This window comes from Silurus meridionalis, chromosome 26 (genome assembly GCF_014805685.1).
Source record: "Silurus meridionalis isolate SWU-2019-XX chromosome 26, ASM1480568v1, whole genome shotgun sequence".
NCBI lineage: Eukaryota > Metazoa > Chordata > Actinopteri > Siluriformes > Siluridae > Silurus > Silurus meridionalis.
In genome coordinates this window covers 181,226-201,291 of record NC_060909.1, presented here as the reverse complement: position 1 = coordinate 201,291, position 20,066 = coordinate 181,226, and the positions used below count along the sequence as shown (strand labels likewise).

The following is a 20,066-nucleotide window of genomic DNA, read 5'->3' as shown; positions in this document are numbered from 1 at the left end:
TTTCAGCTATCTAGTAAAAAACAGAAGAAGCAAGAGTTTATATACCCTTCACCAAAAAAAAAAAGACAAATGCTGGGGCCAGATGTCATTCAGTCTGTTAGTGTTTGTTTGGACCATGGTGTAGGTTTTATGCACAAGCATCGTAAGCTTTTGTCTTGGTGAGATCTCAAGGCCTTCAGTGGGTGTATGAGTAGGATGCTGAATCGAACATGAGCCAGAGAAGCTGGAGTGGAGAGGGAATCGCTCTACAGACCTGGAGCTAATTTCGTTCCAGATTTGCTGCTTAAAAATATTTTGTAGCTTTCAGGCATGACATAATATGCAAAAACTTTGGCTTTCATTGGAATGTTAACTTGTACGTTTTGTAATATGCAGTAAATCCAAAATTGTATTCAGATAAACCACATCACTCAATTCATCTTAAATGTGATCTATAACCTACAACATTGATGTGCAAATAAATATTTAGGGATATTTTAGAGGAAAATACAGCAATAAAAACCCTTTTCTTATGAACTTTGTGACTTCCTAAAATTAACCAATGCCATTCTAACTCATGTTCAAAAGTAATTATTACTAAATACTAAAATTAGTACACTAAAAAAGGGATTCTGCTCAAACCAATATGATCAACCATTTCTATAGGATCTTCTTAGTTTCTTCCGAAAAGAACAAGCTCATGTACGAGATCTTCTTGTAGAAAGTTAACAAAAAGGGTGCAAAAGAATTCAGAACACTAGGAAGACATCAACAAATGCAGAAAATGACTTCCAAAGTGACAAACAGGACCTGGTCTTTTTCAGATTCACAGAAGGAAAAGAATAAGTCTTTTAGAAAACTGCAGGTTATTCTAACAAATACTGCTCACTTCCTGTAATCTCTCTTGTCTCTTCACATGTCTAGCTGATAGGGAAAGGTGGCAAGATGTATTCCTTTCTCATGGAAAAACTTGCTCAAAAAAAGATTTATAAGATGTGCCAAAGCATGTTACATTCTGAGACCAAGTTTTTACCAGGGTTAGTTCCAAAACTCTTTTGGCAGACAACCTGCAGTCCTCTGTAAAACAGCTGAAGATAAAAAAAATCTTTCCAACAGATTTACATTTACATTTGTGGCATTTAGCAGACGTCTGTGTTCAGAGCAACATACAAAAGTGCTTTGAGTCAATGAATAAATCTACACTAATATGCAAGATTACAACTTAAGATAAATCTAACTATTGATTTTTACAAAGCGAACTTGGAAAGTGCTAATTTAAGTGTTTCATATAGTGGTCGAGAAGTGCAAAACACATTAACAAATCAGAAAACAAATGAAAAAACAATAACAAATCCGAAAACACAACAACAATTCAGACAAACCGGAAAAGTAGGTATAGTGTGTGAATGGAAACTTACTGAATATAAGACACCTGTCATTCAAGATATACAGGAAGAACAACAGTCTTTTTTTTTTTTTTTAGTTTTTTTATTTATGCTTTTATTAAGCAATTAGCCATATACAAACAACGTGGCAATAACAAGTACAAATTATATACACAGAACATGTGCATGAAAATACAAATATATACACACACATATTTAGGGGAAAGAAGGAAAAAATACATAAATAAATAAAATGTATAATAATAATAATAATAATAATAATAATAATAATAATAATAATAAAATTTAAAAAAAGGATAAAAATTGACAGGGCTATGGTTTATTCTTTAAATCGTATTTTTCTATAAAGGACAAAAGATTCATTAAATTTTTTTTTAATCACTTTATGGGGCTTTTGTGAAAGAAATAAACTCATTATAAAATGCAAAAAATGTTGGTTTCACATTCAAGTATTTCGTTTTGTGTATATAAAATTTCCCCATCTGAAGTATATTATTAAGAAAGTAGTCTCTGTTATTGTTTATTACAAGCCCAAAGATAATGTCCTTCACAGTGAAATTTCTTAGATGGGGAACCTTTGGGTAAATCCAGTTATGGATATCAGACCATAAAGCGTCTGAAGTCCAACAGTCTGCAGCAGGAGAAATTTGGAACATATGTGTACAAACTAATCTTTATGTGATGATATACTGCAGTATCTCCAACATCACTGCATATGAATGTCCTTCCACAAAGTAGCTTTGAATTAATTCCAGTTTCTCCTTGCCAATGTTTACTTCTGATATTTTCTTATTTTTAAAGGTGCACTAATCAAAATTTAAATAGTTTAAAGTAAACGGAGAAATTTACACATGTACAAGAAACAAAGCTATAAAATTTCATACTTCCTGTATATTTTGAATGACAGGCGTCTGGTTTTTGGATTTGTTATTTTGTTTTTCGATTTGTTAGTGTTTTCTAACAAATCCGAATTAGTGTTTTCTTCTCGGCAAACGTAGTTTCAGGAAGTGGTAGGTCTTCAAGAGCCTTGAAGTATACTTACCTCTCACTCTAAGAATAGGTGGTACCAGTCAAGCAGTGCTGGAGGATCTCAGACAGCATGGTGCAATGTGAGGAGTGATGAGGTTCTGAGGTAAGATAATGCTGGTCCATTTTTGGCCTTGTAGGCAAACATCAGCGTTTTGAATCTGATACGTGCATCTACTGCAAGCAGCAATGGGGTGGTGTTGGAGAACAGGACAAAGTGGGCAGATCCTAAGAGGAAAGAGGGGCAGGAACAGTGGTCACTGGAATCTCAGGAGCATGTTTACTCGAGAGAGAGAGAGAGAGAGAGAGAGAGAGAGAGAGAGAGGGTGACAGGAAGAGAAGGATATGGATTATTAAGTCTCCTTATTGTTGTATGAAAGTTAATGTCACTGTGCAGTTTGGACTCTGGTAAGATTCACTCTGGCAGCAGAACTAAAAGGGAGAAGCAGAAGAAAACACAGACATGAGGATCTCTGGGATAAGAGACGACCCACCACACCACCATCAACAAACCTGAGTGAACGTGTGAGAGTGAGGAGACGACAGAATACAAATATCCCTGTTCACCAAACACTCCATATCCACGATCCCTCCAGATCTGCTCCTTTACCTCACAAACACCTACGGACTAAACACTCCACTAAATAAATATGTGTTCAGCCTCGACTTGATCACTGAGACTGTGTCTGAGTCCCGAACACTGATTGGAAGGTTGTTCTATAACTGTGGGGTTTATAAGAGAAACATCTGCCCCCTGCTGTAGTCTTCATTATTTGAGGTACCAACAAATAGCCTGCACCTTTTGATCTAAGTAGGCGTGGAGGATCATACTGGTACAGAAGTTCACTCAGATACTGCGGTGTGAGACCGTTAAGTGCTTTATACGTCAGTAGTAGTATTTTATAATCAGTGTGAGATGTAATTGGGAGCAGTGTAGAAGATTAAATCAGGGCTGATGTGATCATATTTTCTAGATCTAGTGAGGACTCTTGCTGCTGCATTCTGAACTAACTGAAGCTTATTTCTGCACTTACTCCAACACCCAGACAGTAAAGCGTTACAGTAGTCTAATCTAGATGTTACAAAAGCATCTACTAGTTTTTCTGCATCCTGTAACGACATCATATTTCTAATTTTAGCAATATTTCTAAGGTGAAAGAAGGAGATCCTGGTGATATTATTCACGTGAGACTCAAATAATAACACTGAGGTCTTTGACTGCTGTACACACTGAGACAGAAACACCATCCAGAGATGCTACGGAACCCTAACCCTAACCCCAGAGTTTACTTCTAGCTGCATGTGGTCCTAGTAAAAGTACTTCCATCTTATCTGAGTTGAGCAGAAGAAGTTATTAAGCATCCACTGTCTAATGTCCTTTACACACTTCTCAACATTGTTAAGCTGATCTCTCTCATCTGGCTTCGCTGAAATATACAGCTGTGTATCATCAGCATAGCAATGGAAGCGAATACCATGTTTATGTATAATTTCATCCAGAGGCAGCAGATATAAAGAGAAAAGCAGTGGGCCTAAAACAGATCCTTGAGGAACACCAAACTTTACCTCAGAGAGTGTGTGTGAACTAATATGAACAATGACTAAAACTAGATATAATAAAGCCTGATATTGCTCCACAATTCTGAACACTAAATCTAATGTACTAACTGTGTTTGGGATTTTTCAGAGGTTAACTTTCATTGAAAACTGCATGTGTGTCTTTTTTTCTCCGCCCAGGAAAGAAAGGAAAGGGAAAAGGAAACTAGAAGAAAGAAAACATCCATCAGTGGAAGTATGAAGACCAGCCCTCCAAACCCCAGCCTTTTAATATTTCAGTTTTCTTTCTTTTTCTCCCTCTTTTTTTGGTTTTATGTCAAACATTAGTCACATTTTTTTTCTTCATGCTGTATTACAGTTGAGGAATGTGTCTACTGTCATGTGATTGACAGATTTTGTACAACATTGTTATTCCACAAGAGAGAATGAAATGCTGATGTTTAAAGGAAACAGTCCTTTTGCTTTTTGTAGAAATATTACACTCTCTGTCAAAACAGTTCAGATCTGATACATGAACTGCACACATGCTCTCTCTGACACACACACACACACACACACACACACACACACACACACACACACACACACACACACCCCGGACAACCTGTGTTCTTAATGATTTGTCATATAAATACGTTTTTATTAGTTTTCTGTGATGATACAGTAGAGTTTCCTGAATAGTGGTGTGTAAGAGAGTAGTGTTTTGGAAAGTCAAACTGCTTTTTGTAGGATTATTATCACTTCAAATAAAAAATATTTTAAAAGTTGTTGAAGTTATGAGTCAACTTATAACGGAATGCTGTAACTGCTGTTTACCTGCTGGTGTCTGCTCTGAGGTCAGCTCTTCTGTTGTCTACACTAAAAGTTTGATTGTGTAATAAGCACACACACACACACACACACACACACACACACACACACACACACACACACAGTCTATTGTGATCTCTACACATGGCAACATGATTTTTATTCAAATTAAACACACTTAGTTATCAGTCTAGAAACAAAAGCATTTCATCAAAATAATAATTTGTTTAATATTATCTAAAATACATAATTAAATATATCATTTTCCTCACTATTCTTCCCCTTGGCCAACAGTGATGTTCATCATGCGTTCCATGTTCCGTGCTACATGAAGAAGTCAGACTGTTCTCTAAATGAAAGTATGACACGATTAGAATACTAACAAAAGCAAACTCCAATCAAGAAATGAAACTAATCTCTGATATTAAACATTTATTAATACAGAAGAATCAAATCAAATCATGTATTGAAAATCCTTTAGCCTTTAGTTTAAATGTATGTTTATTTGGATTTTAAATATGCATTAAATAATGATAATGTGATGAACATTTTCATGATCCAGAGCTCTGTATCAGGATAAATACCCGTTTCCTATAACTGTATGTCTTTATTAGATTTATGCATTAAAATACACACACAAAAACATGCGTACACACGCTAGAGTCACTTATGGGTCATTTCTATTATTATTTCAAATAATCAAGCAAGAAAACATCCTTCATTCACATCAGCACTGAAGTGCGTTTCAATTAGCCACATAAATTATATTTTACTTTTTGGAATTTCAGTACAGGAGAGTTTATGTGTATATACATCATTGTTGTACATCAAGTGCTGAACAAATAATTCCATACAGTGCTGTTTTATTGCAAAATAAAATTCATTTTTGATATCTCCATAGGATATGATTAGACACGTGCATGTGAGGAAACAAATGGAACAATATAAGAACATTTGATCAGATTTATTTATCAGTAAATCAATTAAATTGAATCATCTGTGTACCAAAGATCGCACACAAATATTTAAACATCAGTGAAATCAGAGAAAGTCTTGTGTTTTATTGCACACTGCTCCGTTATATCGCTTTGGAGAATAACACAGATTTCAATGCAGACCATTAACAAAAAAAAAAGAAAATGACAAAGCTCTCACAGCATTATGGAGACCACACAGTTCCATTTGCATGTCAGTGAGCCATTAATGACCTCAACAAACTGGAGAGATAAATAACAGCAAATAAATCATTGGCGAGAGGCGCCAGGAATCTCAATCGCGAGGATACACACTGCCCTGGAACATCACGTCTGAAACTGCATCATACTCCAGAGAGAGTCGGCCAAATGACAGCTTCTCTTTTTCGAGCTAAAACATTGAAACATTGGAAAACAATAAGTAAGTGTGTGTCCTGTAGTTTATTAATTACTATATTACAAGTGGCATAAAGCTGTGATCTAGCGACTCGATAGTGAGCACTAGATTGTGAATTAATATGAGTGGCAGTTAATGTCTGTAATATTAAGGCACCAAAATCAGCTTGTTCTAGTGATTGTCGATGTAAAAGGGTGAATTCGATGCTGATGTGGATGTGGTAATGTCTCAAATAGCAGACATTTTCTGATTTGTCCCATAACCAAAGCTTCTTTATTCAGTCTCAACTCAGACTCCTACAGCTGCTTATTGATCTAAATGACATTTTCAAAGAGTTCTAACAGCTTAAATTAATAAAGAAAATATTGCTAGGATGAAACAAATATGAAACAAGGAAATGTCCCCATCGAAGCGTGGCGACACTAGCTGATGTTGTTAAATCATGAGCACCAGCAGGTTAACAGTTTTAAATTTAGTTTTAATCTTTATTAATTGAAAATATGTCCAGAAAAAACAATGTTAAATTAGTGTTGGTATTAGATTGCAGATCACCGCTGTGTTCAAAAGAAATATGGAAAATATATAATTTTGATGTTTTTTAAATGCATAATAACTCTGGATGTGTCCTTCAGGGGCAGGAGAAGCTTTCCATAGATATTAACTGCACCCTTCTACTTCCTGTCATACAGTAAATATTCCCCTGACATCTATGAACATGATAATATATAAGAAACATTTGATTTTAGACACTAATACTGTGTTTTTTCTAAAAGTACATGTAACCCACTAATTAAATACCAGAGTACAAACACCTATAGTACATATAAAATGAAAGAAGAAAAAAACGACTTTGTAGGAGCATATATTGAGCTTATATAATTTTATACACCCTCACCTAGTTAAAAACACCATCGATTTGCTTTATACACTTGTGCCTGTGTGTACATGGAATGTTCTTTACTACAACAGGTAGAGATTTTATCTTGAGTACCACAAATGGAGAAGCATTCCTCAGCGTTACATTATTTTTGCCAAACACGAAATACACACATCTCAGTATTCAGCATGAATGGACACGTTTAACACTATTAACACGTTTAAGAAAAGGAATATTATTGTTCTGTTTGTTTACTCAATAAAGTTTGATTTCTTAATGTGCTTGTTATGGGTTAACTTTCCACACCAAAGAACATTATATTTTTCAGTCAATTAATTCACGTGAAATGTGTTATTCGGTGATGAACTTGGCAGTGCCGATGAGCAGAGTAACATTATATACAATTATATTTTTCAGCAGCTGATTAAATCCCCTGATCTGACGTTCTAAGTGTACAGACTGCAGGCTTGTTTTTTTCTGAAATGAATCCACACAGTGCACCAAGCATCAAAGCCTCATACAAGACACTACATGATACATTCCAGATTCCAGTGCATCAAAGACATTGGGCTGGAACACTGAGAACAACCCAATTATTCATTAGAATCCATTAGAGTAGATCCAGTTCACCTGGTTCCAATGTTTTTGTACTGGCACATGAGAAGGTTCTTGAAGGTCTTTTTAAAAGTAGCATTGCACAGAGCATAACAGGCTGGGTTGATGGTACTGTTGACATAACAAAGCCAGTAGCCAATAGCCCAGACCGTGTCTGGCACACAGGACTGACAGAATGTGCTGATAAGGACCATCACATTATATGGTGTCCATGTAATGATGAAGGCCAGAAGGATAGCAAAGATTGTCTTTGTCACTTTCTTCTCACGTGCTGCCATCTGTCTTTTCCTTTTCACCTGGCTGCGGGCAATACTGGCAAACTTGCGAACTACTGTGCGTGGCCTGTTGATTGGGATAGAACGGCCCTCTGTGCCACTTTCTGGAGGAATTATTTCGATTGCAGTGATGCACTCATCTCCTGCCTGCTTGGTGACAATCTTGATCTTGGACCATTTAGAGCCAGGGTTGAGTTTGGGAATAGGAGCAGGAGCAGATGCCAGGCCTTTTTGTGAGGAGCCTTCATTGTTGGGCTTTTCCTTGAGTTCTTTGGGTGCAATGCTGGCTGTGCTGGAATCATTTGAGCTCTCCTTCTCCTCATGCTGCATATTGCCTTCAGCTTTAGTGGGGACAATGGACTCATCTAGCTGTCCATTTTTCATGGTTTCAGCTGTGCTGACTGTGTCCAGACTGGGCTTTGGAGGAGACTGATTATTGTTGTTCTGCCTTAATATGTGGCTCTTCAGCAATCCAGCAGACCTCAAGCCTTTCTTCTCCTTCTTAGCTTCTGGCTTTTGCTTGGATACACGGCTGCGGCTAGCTAAGGAGATGTGAATGTACAGCACTGTCATTATGACCACTGGAAGATAGAATGCAGCAATTGCTGTGCCAAATGTGACCACAGGGTTAGAGAGAAACTGGATATAGCATGCTCCTGGTTCCACAGTGCGTTCCCCTACAATAAACTGCCAGAAGAGAATAGCAGGAGCCCACAGGATAAAGGAAAGGATCCAGGCTGAAGCAATCATCAGACCAGCCATCTTGGTTGTGCGACGTGTTGGGTAACTTAACGGTTTGGTTACACAAAAATAGCGATCAAAGCTGATGATTAGCAGATTCATAACAGAGGCATTGCTGACGACATAGTCCAGAGCCAACCAAAGGTCACACACCACAGGGCCAAGAGGCCAGTAACCCTTCAGGATATACACAGTGTACAGATTCATGGAGAACACACCAATGATCAGATCTGCACATGCCAAGCTGAACAGAAAGTAATTGTTGATGGTCTGGAGGTGTCGGTTAACTTTGATTGACAACATTACCAGGATGTTACCCACCACAGTTACAAAGCTGATGGATCCGGTAACCAAGGCAATGAAGACCATCTCCACTGTCTTGTATGGGCTCCCAGTGACTTCAGCAGCTGGACAGGAACCACTGGTGCTGCTTCTGCCACAGCTGAGATTATCATTGCTTGACAAATTACTAAGTGAACCTAAAACACACACACACACACACACACACACACACACACACACACACACACACACACACACACACACACAGAGAGAGAGAAAAGCAAAAAGATCAGATTATTATTTTGTAATATTTGGAGTTACTGTGCAGTGTTGCAGTAGAGCCCAGCATCTTTCTAATACAGAGTATGACAGCTACTTCCTTAACTTCAGAATATAAATCTACTGTTTCTATTCCCATGTGTTGTATTTTAATCTAATTTCAATCCTTTTTTTTTTAACATATTAGGACAATTTTTCTGAATGTTAAGTATTTGTACTCTCCCAAATACTGTACCACTCAAAGGTTTGGACACAGCTTCTCCTTCAGTGTTTTTTCTTTATTTTATTATGAATACAGAGGAGTCTGTTTGAGTCAGGCCTTCATAGTTGAAATACAGCAAAGAAACCATTAGTTTGGATGAAGAATATCAGAAGAGACTTGCTTGGGCCAAAACAACACAAGGAAAGGACATTAGATCAGTGGAAAACTGTCCTTTGGTCTGATGAGTCTTGGTTTGGTCTAAGTTCCGTGTCTTTGTTAGATGTATAGAGTGTGAACTCTGGGTTCTATAATAGCTATTCATTCTAGAAGGACAGTGATGGAGTGCTGCATCCAGGTTTGTGATTAGTTGGACCAAAGATTGAGGAGTTCCCAGGTGTTTAGTGCTCCTTAGCTGCTTTTCCTTCAAAGTTGTTGAAAAACCATTCCAGGTGATTTCCTCGTGAGGCTGACTGAGATAATGCCAGGAGTGTGCAAAACTGTCATCAAAGCAAAAATCTGGCAACTATGAATAATTCAAAATATATATCATATCCTGGGTTCTTTAAAAATGTTTTTTTACTACATGATTCCATATGTGTTCTTTCATAGTTTCATTCTTCAGTATTAATGTACAATTCTGAAAATAATACAAATAAAGAAAAACCACTGAAGAAGAAGCTGTGTCCAAACTACTGACTGGTACTGTAGGTCTCCCTCTAGTGGTGACATTAATGTTTGGCTTTTGCTGATTTAAATAATTTAACTTCTACTAATACTACTAAATTCTAATATCATAAATAGAACGAACAACAAAGTAAAGTACACAATGATAAGAATTAGTAAAGAGAGAGCAGGCAGCACTTCAACAAGTGCTCAAGTGGAATAAAGCTACATTTTAAACAAAGAACTACATGTAAAACACTACATAAACATTTACCTCCTTATTTCTCTACCTATTACTATGAAGCAGAATCATCCCTCTCTCAGTAGGGGTTGACATTCTATATCCTATTCCTTTTGAAACCTCTCTGACTCCCACATCCCTCTTTTCCCTCTTTTATCTTGCTGTATTTTCAGATCACTGGGTCTTTGGTATTTACATGATTAAGGCATTAATTTAAGAGCTTCATGAATGTAAGTAAGTTAATTTTCCCTCCCAGAAGGCCTTCTCTTCCACATTATTAACAGACAAAGGAACAAGACACTGATTGCCCTTTAGCAGCTATAACTCTGCAGTGCTGTGATTCACAAGCTGACTTTCCACTTGCCTGAATGTAAACGAAAGGTGGATTGATCTTAAACACTTGTATGAGTTATTATGCTGCAAATGCTCCCAGAGGACAGAACTAAATTTAAGTAGTTTTGTGTTTCTTACGTCAACATATTCTGGATTACAGAGTCAGTCGCTATGTCTGAAGAGGCTGTACAGAAGTCAACTGACTTTACTTTAATATGTTGATAACAGATTGATTGATTGATTGACTGATTGATTGATTGGCTTATTGAATAATTGATTGACTGATTAAGTTATTAATTGATTGATTGATTAAATGATAAAATATATTTAAAGCAGTCAAGCACCTGGATCTGAAATCCAAACTTCTGGAACAGAACCTGTGGGTTTAGATGGTGCTTATGACAGAAAGTCTGTGTGATAGAATAGACTATGTGAAGTCACCATATGTGTTATAAATGTGCCAAATGTGTTAGAAAATACAGAGTTTTGTGTTTGGAGCTTTTTCAGACCATCTTTGATCTTCCTGGGGGTGATGATTGGCTGAATTTTTGCCTTCGATTTGTTTTAGAAGTATTTGCTTGTTTTTTGTTTTCCATGTGTTTTTGTTGCCTTTTCAAAACATTTTTAGACCATTTTAGCTGAGCATCCTATAATTCTCTGCACTTTGTCTTTCCCTTTCCAATCAACTTTTTTTAAATCAAATTTATCAAATTTCTCATGTTGTTCCATTTTAGATTTTTCCATGATGTTCAAAAGGAAATATAATAATGACGCCTGTTTTTTTTTTACAGAATGAATAAGATCTCTGATTAAACACACCCCTTTCAATGAAACAGACAATTACTCAAAACAAACACTGTGCATGACATGACAGTTGGTCATCTATTATTCTATTACACTACTACAGCTACTAGCCAAATTATTTGCAATAAAGAATGATCACTACTGCTAAAACTGGTTTGTTTATGAAAGAAACTATGCCTAGAGGAGCTTGTATACCAAGTCCGAACTTCTGGGAGGCACAAAAGCAATTAGGAAGACATGGGTTACTGATAATTATGATGATGCTTGAGAGACACACGGCTTAGATTGGCACTTTACAAAACTTTGCTATGATCGAAGAGTGGTGAAGGCTATTTTGAAAAGTTATCACAGTTATTAACAGTAATTAAATCCTGTTGGGACACTTTAGCCAATGATTTCTCTGAAAAAAGATCAGCGGAGACTGGGAGACTGGGCAGGAACCAGATACAGGACAATCCAAGAAAGAAGAATCTTTTCACTCTAAAAGAGATTTGAGCCTTAAGCAGATATTCAACAGGACAATTGATGTGTTAGAAGTGTAACAAACTGGCAAGTGTAGGAATCTGTGTGACTTTGAGAAGGACCAAAATGTGATGCCTTTACAACTGGATCAAAGGACATTATCACAAAAATTGCAAAGTATCGAAAGTTTCTCTACTGATGTGTATAAAGAGAGAAGTCTATCCCGTCTGGTCCGATGGTACAGAAAATAAAGAAACATGAACACAGGTCAATTTAATTCCCCTTCACACAAAAGATCAAAAGTGTCACGTATTACTCTGCTGCCTTATTTAAAAGTGTGATTTATTTATCTTAGGGCTGTCAACTGATTAAAATATTTAATTGCGACTAATCACATGATTGTCATGAGGTAATTAGTGATTAATCGCAACTTAATCGAACATTTGTATCAGTTCTAAATGTACCTTAAATTAATACTTTTCAAGTGTTTAATACTCAAAACAACATGCGCATGAACAAATATTGATGCTTTATGCAAATTTATGTTTATTATTAGTGAAACCAAACTCAATATGGAGCATGAAGACTAAATATGCTTATAAATGTTTTAAAGTAATTGTGATGTTTTTAATGATGTAAATCATCAGGACACCAAACGAAACATTTGCTATGTTTCCACACGGACGGTTTTAATATCCGGATGTGTTGCATCATGGAGGATTTTGGTGAGAGGCGCGTCAGTAAAACAAGTGCTTAGTGATTAAAGCGTATTTGTTGGTGTTTAATATTTATTATATAATATTTATATATGAGTAAAGAACAGACATTGTGAATAAATGTTTGTTGTATTTTAAATTTCACCACTTTTATATTTATTTCTTTATATTATCAATAAAAATGGTCAAGCAAAAATGCTCGCTGCATTAATCGCACATTAATGAAATTAGTGCCGATAAAATGGATTTGCGTTAACACGTTAACCCCTAATTTATTTATTTAATGGTGTGTCAGTAAATTTTTATTATATTTAATTATCAAATGAGAGTTCACTGTGCTTCTTTGCTGCATGCTGATAATGTCTGTAATATTATACCTCAGCAGTAAGCATTTAATGTTTAACAGATGGCCTCAGTCTTTCCTCTCGTCCTATTCGGATTTTATCAGGACATTTGTCATTATCTGCTGACAGGAGGAAATGTGCCTCAGCAGCAGCACAAGGCTGTATGCGTCCAATTAACAGCAAATGCTCATATTTCATTGTCTGATTTATAAAAGATGAACAATCCAGACTCTGTGGAGATTCCAGTGGATGCAACAATAAACATTTACATCACAGTAACTGATCATATATGAAGCATGTGGGACAAATAAAGATCAAGTTTATTGATGTTTTGTGGTGGTGCATAGTGGCATAGCCAGAGATACAAAGGGTGAATAATAAAATATTACTAAGATCAATGCAGGATCTGTAGACCAGGCTCAGGGCTGGACATTAGATAACATTAGGAACAGTAATGGCACAAGTTTATTTAATTAAGGCACAATCTACCCTGAAATAATTAGTAACGTTGTCATAAATTACCTTGATGATAATTACTTAAATCACATTCTAGCTATTGTTTATGGAGCTACATTTAAAAAAATAACCAGTCATCTTCCTGTTCAGCATTGTGGTGTTTAACTACTGAAGACTACTAGTTTGCATATATTTTGGGGAAAGTATACTCTATCAATAATTACATATTGCAGCTATAAAGTTTAAGAGTTAGAACTTGATCATGCTCACGGTGCTCTTATTTCTACCTGTGGGTTTTTCCCAGGGCATTGTGGGAAACACGTCATGTTCAACTGCTTGAACATTATTGAATATTAAAGGGGAAAAGTGGTCTAATAAAATATAATTTTTTTATTGCTGTGTTTTGGGGTTTTTGTACAAAGTAGTTTTACAGGACTTTTTTAAATACTGTGTGTCTTTTGTCTGCAGATTATAGCTGAAACACACACAACTGGTTCACAGAAGACTTTCTGTAGTAATTTATCAGTTCAGTGAGGCTCATTTAGAAGTTACTCATGAACTGTACATTGTACTAAATGAGAACTATAACAGGGTTATTGAGAAATGAAAATTTTAATATATGAAATGTGTTGGATCTTTTCAAGAAATGTGGATTTTGTAAGAACAAGTATTGTTTTTTTGTGTTCGAGAGATCACACACACCTTCTCCACCAATAAGTGCATCTATTATATCCTCATTCTTTTCTCTTCTCTTCTCTTCTCTTCTCTTCTCTTCTTCTCTTCTCTTCTCTTCTCTTACACACTGCTCTACTGTGTCTTAATTATCAACATACAAAACAGACTGAAAAACATGATACTGTATTGATCTTGTTTCTGTGAGCCAAGACTTCTGATTGGAATCCTGTCATTTACACATTTCCGATTTCATCGCTTACATTTTTTGATGTAAATGGGAATAATGTATATATATCTCATCCTGTACATTAGAATAGTAGATTTAGTTTTACTTTATTTATCTTTAGATTAATGCATTCTAATGCACTTTATGTGAACCATGTACCGTACAGATTTACTGACATTGTCTATTTATTCACAATCGTATAATTATAAACTACATTTATAATTATACGATTGTGAATAAATAGACATGAAGGTATTTCAGAGCTCTTCCCTGACAAGTACAAGTGAGTCCTGAAAGAGTGAGACGAAGAGCTGCACTCGTGCCTTTTGTATAAACCAAAAGCAGATTCTTCATATGAATAAATTTCGGTTTATTGCAAACTGAAGTATGCATTCATTAGCATATGACACACTTTTCTGTTACATAACAATGTTATTTTCCCCTCAGTGAATGTCAGGCTGCAGGTATGTAATGGCAACTTTTGTTTGGCTTTAAATATGATGTGGGTGAACACTGCCTCTGTATGAAGGGTCACAGCGCCTTTTTCATTCTTTCCTGATAAGAATTTTACACTTTAGATACAAATATTAGGAATTTTGGAAATCAGAATTAAGCCCACGGTGCTGGCATGTGATCTTTTAACATGATAGTCACACTGACAACTCTGTAATAATAAATCACAGGCAGGGCCGGATCGCGGCGTCCGTTTGGAACTGGTTGGAAATTCTTATAAATCTTATATTCATGTCAAACATCATCATGCCTCAACTTTACACACAAAAACAAATCCAGTAAAAAATGAGACCAAAGCATAATCACTTTAAAGAAAGTGGTTGAATGCGAGAGTCAATATGATCAAAATCAGTGAAGTTCAGCTTTTTACTTAATGAACAGCACAGGAATGTATTTGTTTTCAAATTTTATAGAATGGTATACAATGAATTATTTATTTTCAGTGGGGAACTAGTATCATTACTATTTAAGAAATTGTTTAACAATGAACTTGTGTTAGTAATCTGATGATTTACAGAGAGTTTCTCTGTTTTATTGATTTCTCAGCTGTTTATCTGTGCTAAAATCAGTCTGATCTCATTGTATATTTTCTGATCCGTGTTATCAATAGCATTTTAACAACCTGCATGACATTAAGAGTAATTTAAATATTTATATTATTAACTATATTCCATTGCTTTTGAATAATAATTTTAATAGTAATTAAAGAATTGGTCACTAGAACAGCTCAACACTTCTGATTTCCTTGATGTGGTGTATAATTGCACCTGCACTACCATGACTTTATTTTTGACAGTATCTAAAACCAAGTCACCTTCATATCATTAACACACACTCAGTACCATCACACATAAAGACACATTCAGTTGTAATGCATTATAAAACTATGCCATTATATAATGAAATCACCATGGATACCCTGAAATCTCTTGTAGTAGGACTCTGCAGTCACTCCTTGTTAGAATGAATTAATGACAAGTAAAGGAGTATCTAGGTTTTAACGTCTATTGTGTGCTTAATGTACAAAGGCTTCTAATTGCTCCCTCTGATTATTGAGAAAACCTAAAAAGAAACTGGAGAATTAATGGGTTGAAGAATGACAAAAGCATGTAGCGTTAGCGTTGGTGGAGTTCTGTGAATAAAAGAATGGCTTTGTGCCCAGGATTGTGTGGATGATTATTACCAGCTTACTTAATAACATTTTTTGTCATCTTTAATCATATTAAGTCAAGCAGCCCTGCCCTGGTGAGGTTCATAGATACAGGGCCAGAGTCAAATATATGAATATTTATAAGTAACAATCCACTGATTTATAGCTTTGAGCCGTGGAATGGGAATGCAGCTAAATTTTCACGTTTAGACAAACGCTGACTCACTCTTTAGAGCTAATTCTCATGCTACCCTTCTGCAGTACCTGAAGCTACACACTACACTTGATGTGTGGAATTAATGTTTTTTATATAACGTTAATTATCCTAGACTGACGACTTTGCTGCTTTCTGATAATGATGGTTAGACTGTGAATTGAAGCATCTGTAATTTAGTCACAAATCCAGGTTTATTCTGACACTATAAACACATATACTTACTGTATCATATAAGTGTCCTTAAATGCAAAACAACATCACAGCAATTGCTGTTAGTGATATGGTCTAGACCTTTTCTCCTAAAAGTGACTAGATGATTCCACAGAGTCTCATAGTGCTGCTAGACTCACTCTGTTATATAAGCTGTCAACCACTTTTACCATTTTTTGAGAACTGGGATGAAGCCAGCAGCAGCTGATTACAAAAAAACCCCAGAAAAAATGTGTGTATGTGATTATTACATTATTATATACTACACGTAACTACAGGCCACAAAACCACAAAACCATTAGGCAGTTTGGTTAATGATATTGGAATGAATAAAATTGTGTGTGTGTGTGTGTGTGTGTGTGTGTGTGTGTGTGTGTGTGTGTGTGTATGAAAGTTTATTATGAACCAGATTATAAAAAATGAATGTATGACTGAATAATGAATGACAATGAAGGTCAGTGCATTGGTGATAATCAGGTCCCACTTTTCAAAAACAGATTAACATCTAAACTAAATTATCACATTTTCATTACATTTCACATTCAGGTCCAGGATGCCCAAAATTCCTCAGATACCATATAAGAAGTGCTCATGGGGTTCATATTTAAAGGTTAAAGGTCACATTGTATCTGTAGCAGCTTTAGAGTTTCCTCTCCCATGGCTCTCCTTCAACCCTCCAGTTACAGCAATCTGGAAGTGAATGTACTCTTCTTCGGATGTTACTGAGGCACTGAGGTGGAATTATTTAGACACACTGAGAAGCACAGAGTGTATTCACTATTTTATCTTTTTCTACTATTGTATATATCATTATATCTACAGTAGTTTAAACTTTTCTGTTGATCTCATGACTGCATCTTCTCTCTCTCTCTCTCTCTCTCTCTCTCTCTCTCTCTCTCTCTCTCTCTCTCTCTCTCTCTCTCTCTCTCTCTCTCTCTCTCTCTCTCTCTCTCTCTCTTTCTTTCTATCTCTCTCTCTATCTCTCTCTCTCTCTCTCTCTCTCTCTCTCTCTCTATCTCTCTCTCTCTATCTCTCTCTCTCTTTCTCTCTCTGTTTTGCATGATTTAAAGGAGTATGATACAGAGTGGTTCAATGGTTCTTAGACTGTTTGTTTGTTTGTTTTGGACAGAGTGTTTGATTGGACATGATCAATGCTCAGATTTATATTTATTTGTATTCAGATTATATCGTTTTGGCTGCTAGAGAATTGGAGAATGATTCAGTAGCTCCAAACCCATTTAGATCTCAACCATATCAGGTACAACTTATATTCATTTTCTCTTTTACTTTCCACTGTAGGTTGATTCTGTGTGTGTGTGTGTGTGTGTGTGTGTGTGTGTGTGTGTGTGTGTGTGTGTGTGTGTGTGTCAGTCTCACATGACTAGTGCATAGCAGCGTGCCTGTGGTATGTATATGTATGTGTTTGTCAGGGGAAGGAATCAGTGGCCACAGATTTCTCTCTGTAAAACTGGGTTGAATATCACATATTGAAAGAAAGAGGGAATGATGTGATCACAAAGAGAAGAAGAAAAAAAACACAATGCCGGGGGGGATCTGTCCAGTCAGACATGGCTGAAATTACAGAAGAGTGTAATTGTGTTCACATGTTTGCCTTGGCTAGTCTGATAAACACAGAGAGCGAGAGAGCGAGAGAGAGAGAGAGAGAGAGAGAGAGAGAGAGAGAGAGAGCGAGAGAAAGAGAGAGAGCGAGAGAGCGAGAGAGCATGTAGCATATCAAAGTGTAGAGAAAACATTAAAACTGGACAGTAAAAATAGACGTTTTTAATTCCCCTTAAACAGAGAAACTCAATCTCAGTCTACTGCATGCGGGTGCCGTCCCTGATTTGACTGTTACAAATTCAGATGATTAGCGTGTGAGTGTGTAAGAGAGAGAAAGCGAGAGAGAGAAAGAGAGAGAGCGAAAAAGAGAGGGAGGGCAGTGAAAAATGTTGAAGCTTTGCAAGTCAATGAGAGCAAAAACCATTTCTCTGCATATCCTCCACTCCCAGCGCTCTCCCTAACAGAACTCAGCCTAGTTTAAAGCTCTAATCTGTCAACAGCATTTCAGAAAGAAAGAAAGCAAGGAAGAAAGAAAGAAAGAATCCACTGTAAACTCTGTAACTGTACCTCTGTTAAAGACAGATTACAGAAGAAAAGCAGATTGATTACAGACGAAATAACTTCCCCTAATATCTCTTCAGTGATTTACAATAATTGATAAAATGAGAAATAATCATGTCCACTCCAACAGAAAAACAAGTGTTCGGAGGTTTGCTATAATTTCTGAAAGGAGCTGAGCTCTTAGATTTACTGTACAAGAAGCACAGTGATTAATATCTAAATGGAAAATACTGAAGATACACTTTTTATAACAGAAAAATGTAAAGATAAAATGATTCCTGTATAAATAAAAACTACAAAAAGAAATCACATACAGTCAGACGTGAATAAGACTAAATACTAACCATACGGTTCAGAGATTTTTGTTTAGGTTTAGAAATGGTTTATGTGTGAATACAACTATAAAAATATACTTAATATGAAATATCTACCCTTATTTTAAGAGCTAAATGGCTTTCCTTGTAATACTTCATGCAGTTCTAGAAAGGTCAAAGTGATGTTTTTAATTCCTCAGAATATAGCTGTATTAATAAGTACTAAAAATTAGATGTAGGGAGGGTCAACACAACATTATCATAAAGAGCTTTTTGTGGTCAAGGTGGAAGAATAGACCGAAACTCTTATAGTTACTTGTTTCATATTCCGCTTTTGAATTTATATAAAATATTGCATGTTTATTAACATAACCCTGTGTCTATATGACGTTATATAGTTTAAATCACCAGAAGCTGATTATCTGAAGGCACTGAAGCAAGAAGAGCCGGAAACTCTGCAGTACTGTAATATTAAACAATTACATATAAGAACAATAATTTTGCTTTGTTAAGAGTGTAACATATATAAACTTAAAATCACACACACACACACACACACACACACACACACACACACACACGGCACCCTGGTGCGCGGTGTCCGAGCATTTGTACTCACCGGTGAAGTTCCAGGGCGCGGGTCCATCCGCTCCAGTGCTGTTAGTTACATTCATGTTGCATGATTCTTATAGATGCATTTTGAAACAAAAGGTAAAAATCTAAATCCAGTTGATTTTCACTGCGTAGTTTCCTCTGATCTCTGATAAAAGTGATCTCCTCGAGTTCCCCGTCACGCGCTCTGAGCACGCCAGTCCCTGTGCTGAACAGCAGCCATTTCCGCCGGACTGCTACCGAACCTGAGCTGCGTTTCCCTGAATAGAGTTTCTGAAGCTCACCAGGTGCTGGGTGAGATCTCGGCGTCTTTTCATCGAATTTAACGCGGATGATAGTGAGTGATGTCATCCAAAGTCAACCAATCACCACAGGAGCCGTCGGTCCGCGCGGCCCACGGGGTACAGCACGCAGAGAACAGAACTAGAGGAAGACCTACAGCACTTTTCCGAATCAAAACCGACTGGTACATTAACATGTAATAGAAATCTCATGGCAGCTGGTCGATCGAGCGATTTTTATAATGTTATCACTTTTTTTAACCATCCAGCTGTTTTGTACACAACGGCTTTTGGTTAGAGCGCGTGCA

General features: G+C 36.4%; 2 protein-coding genes across 3 annotated transcripts in view; one reads left to right on the top strand and one right to left on the bottom strand.

Annotated features, from left to right (window-relative positions):
- Positions 1-4,735, top strand: part of mdka (midkine a) — a 15,198-nt gene extending 10,463 nt beyond the window's left edge. For both annotated transcript variants that reach the window (XM_046840651.1, XM_046840650.1), the window contains exon 5: positions 4,149-4,735. In XM_046840651.1, coding sequence (XP_046696607.1) covers positions 4,149-4,177 — 29 coding nt within the window. In that variant the 3' untranslated portion in view covers positions 4,178-4,735. The remainder of the gene's footprint in view (positions 1-4,148) is intronic.
- Positions 4,415-20,066, bottom strand: chrm4a (cholinergic receptor, muscarinic 4a). Its single transcript, XM_046840649.1, has 2 exons — positions 19,485-20,066; positions 4,415-9,136 (listed from the first exon to the last, which is right to left on the bottom strand). Exons 1-2 carry the CDS (start codon positions 19,537-19,539, stop codon positions 7,653-7,655), a joined length of 1,539 nt encoding a protein of 512 aa, XP_046696605.1. The 5' UTR covers positions 19,540-20,066; the 3' UTR covers positions 4,415-7,652.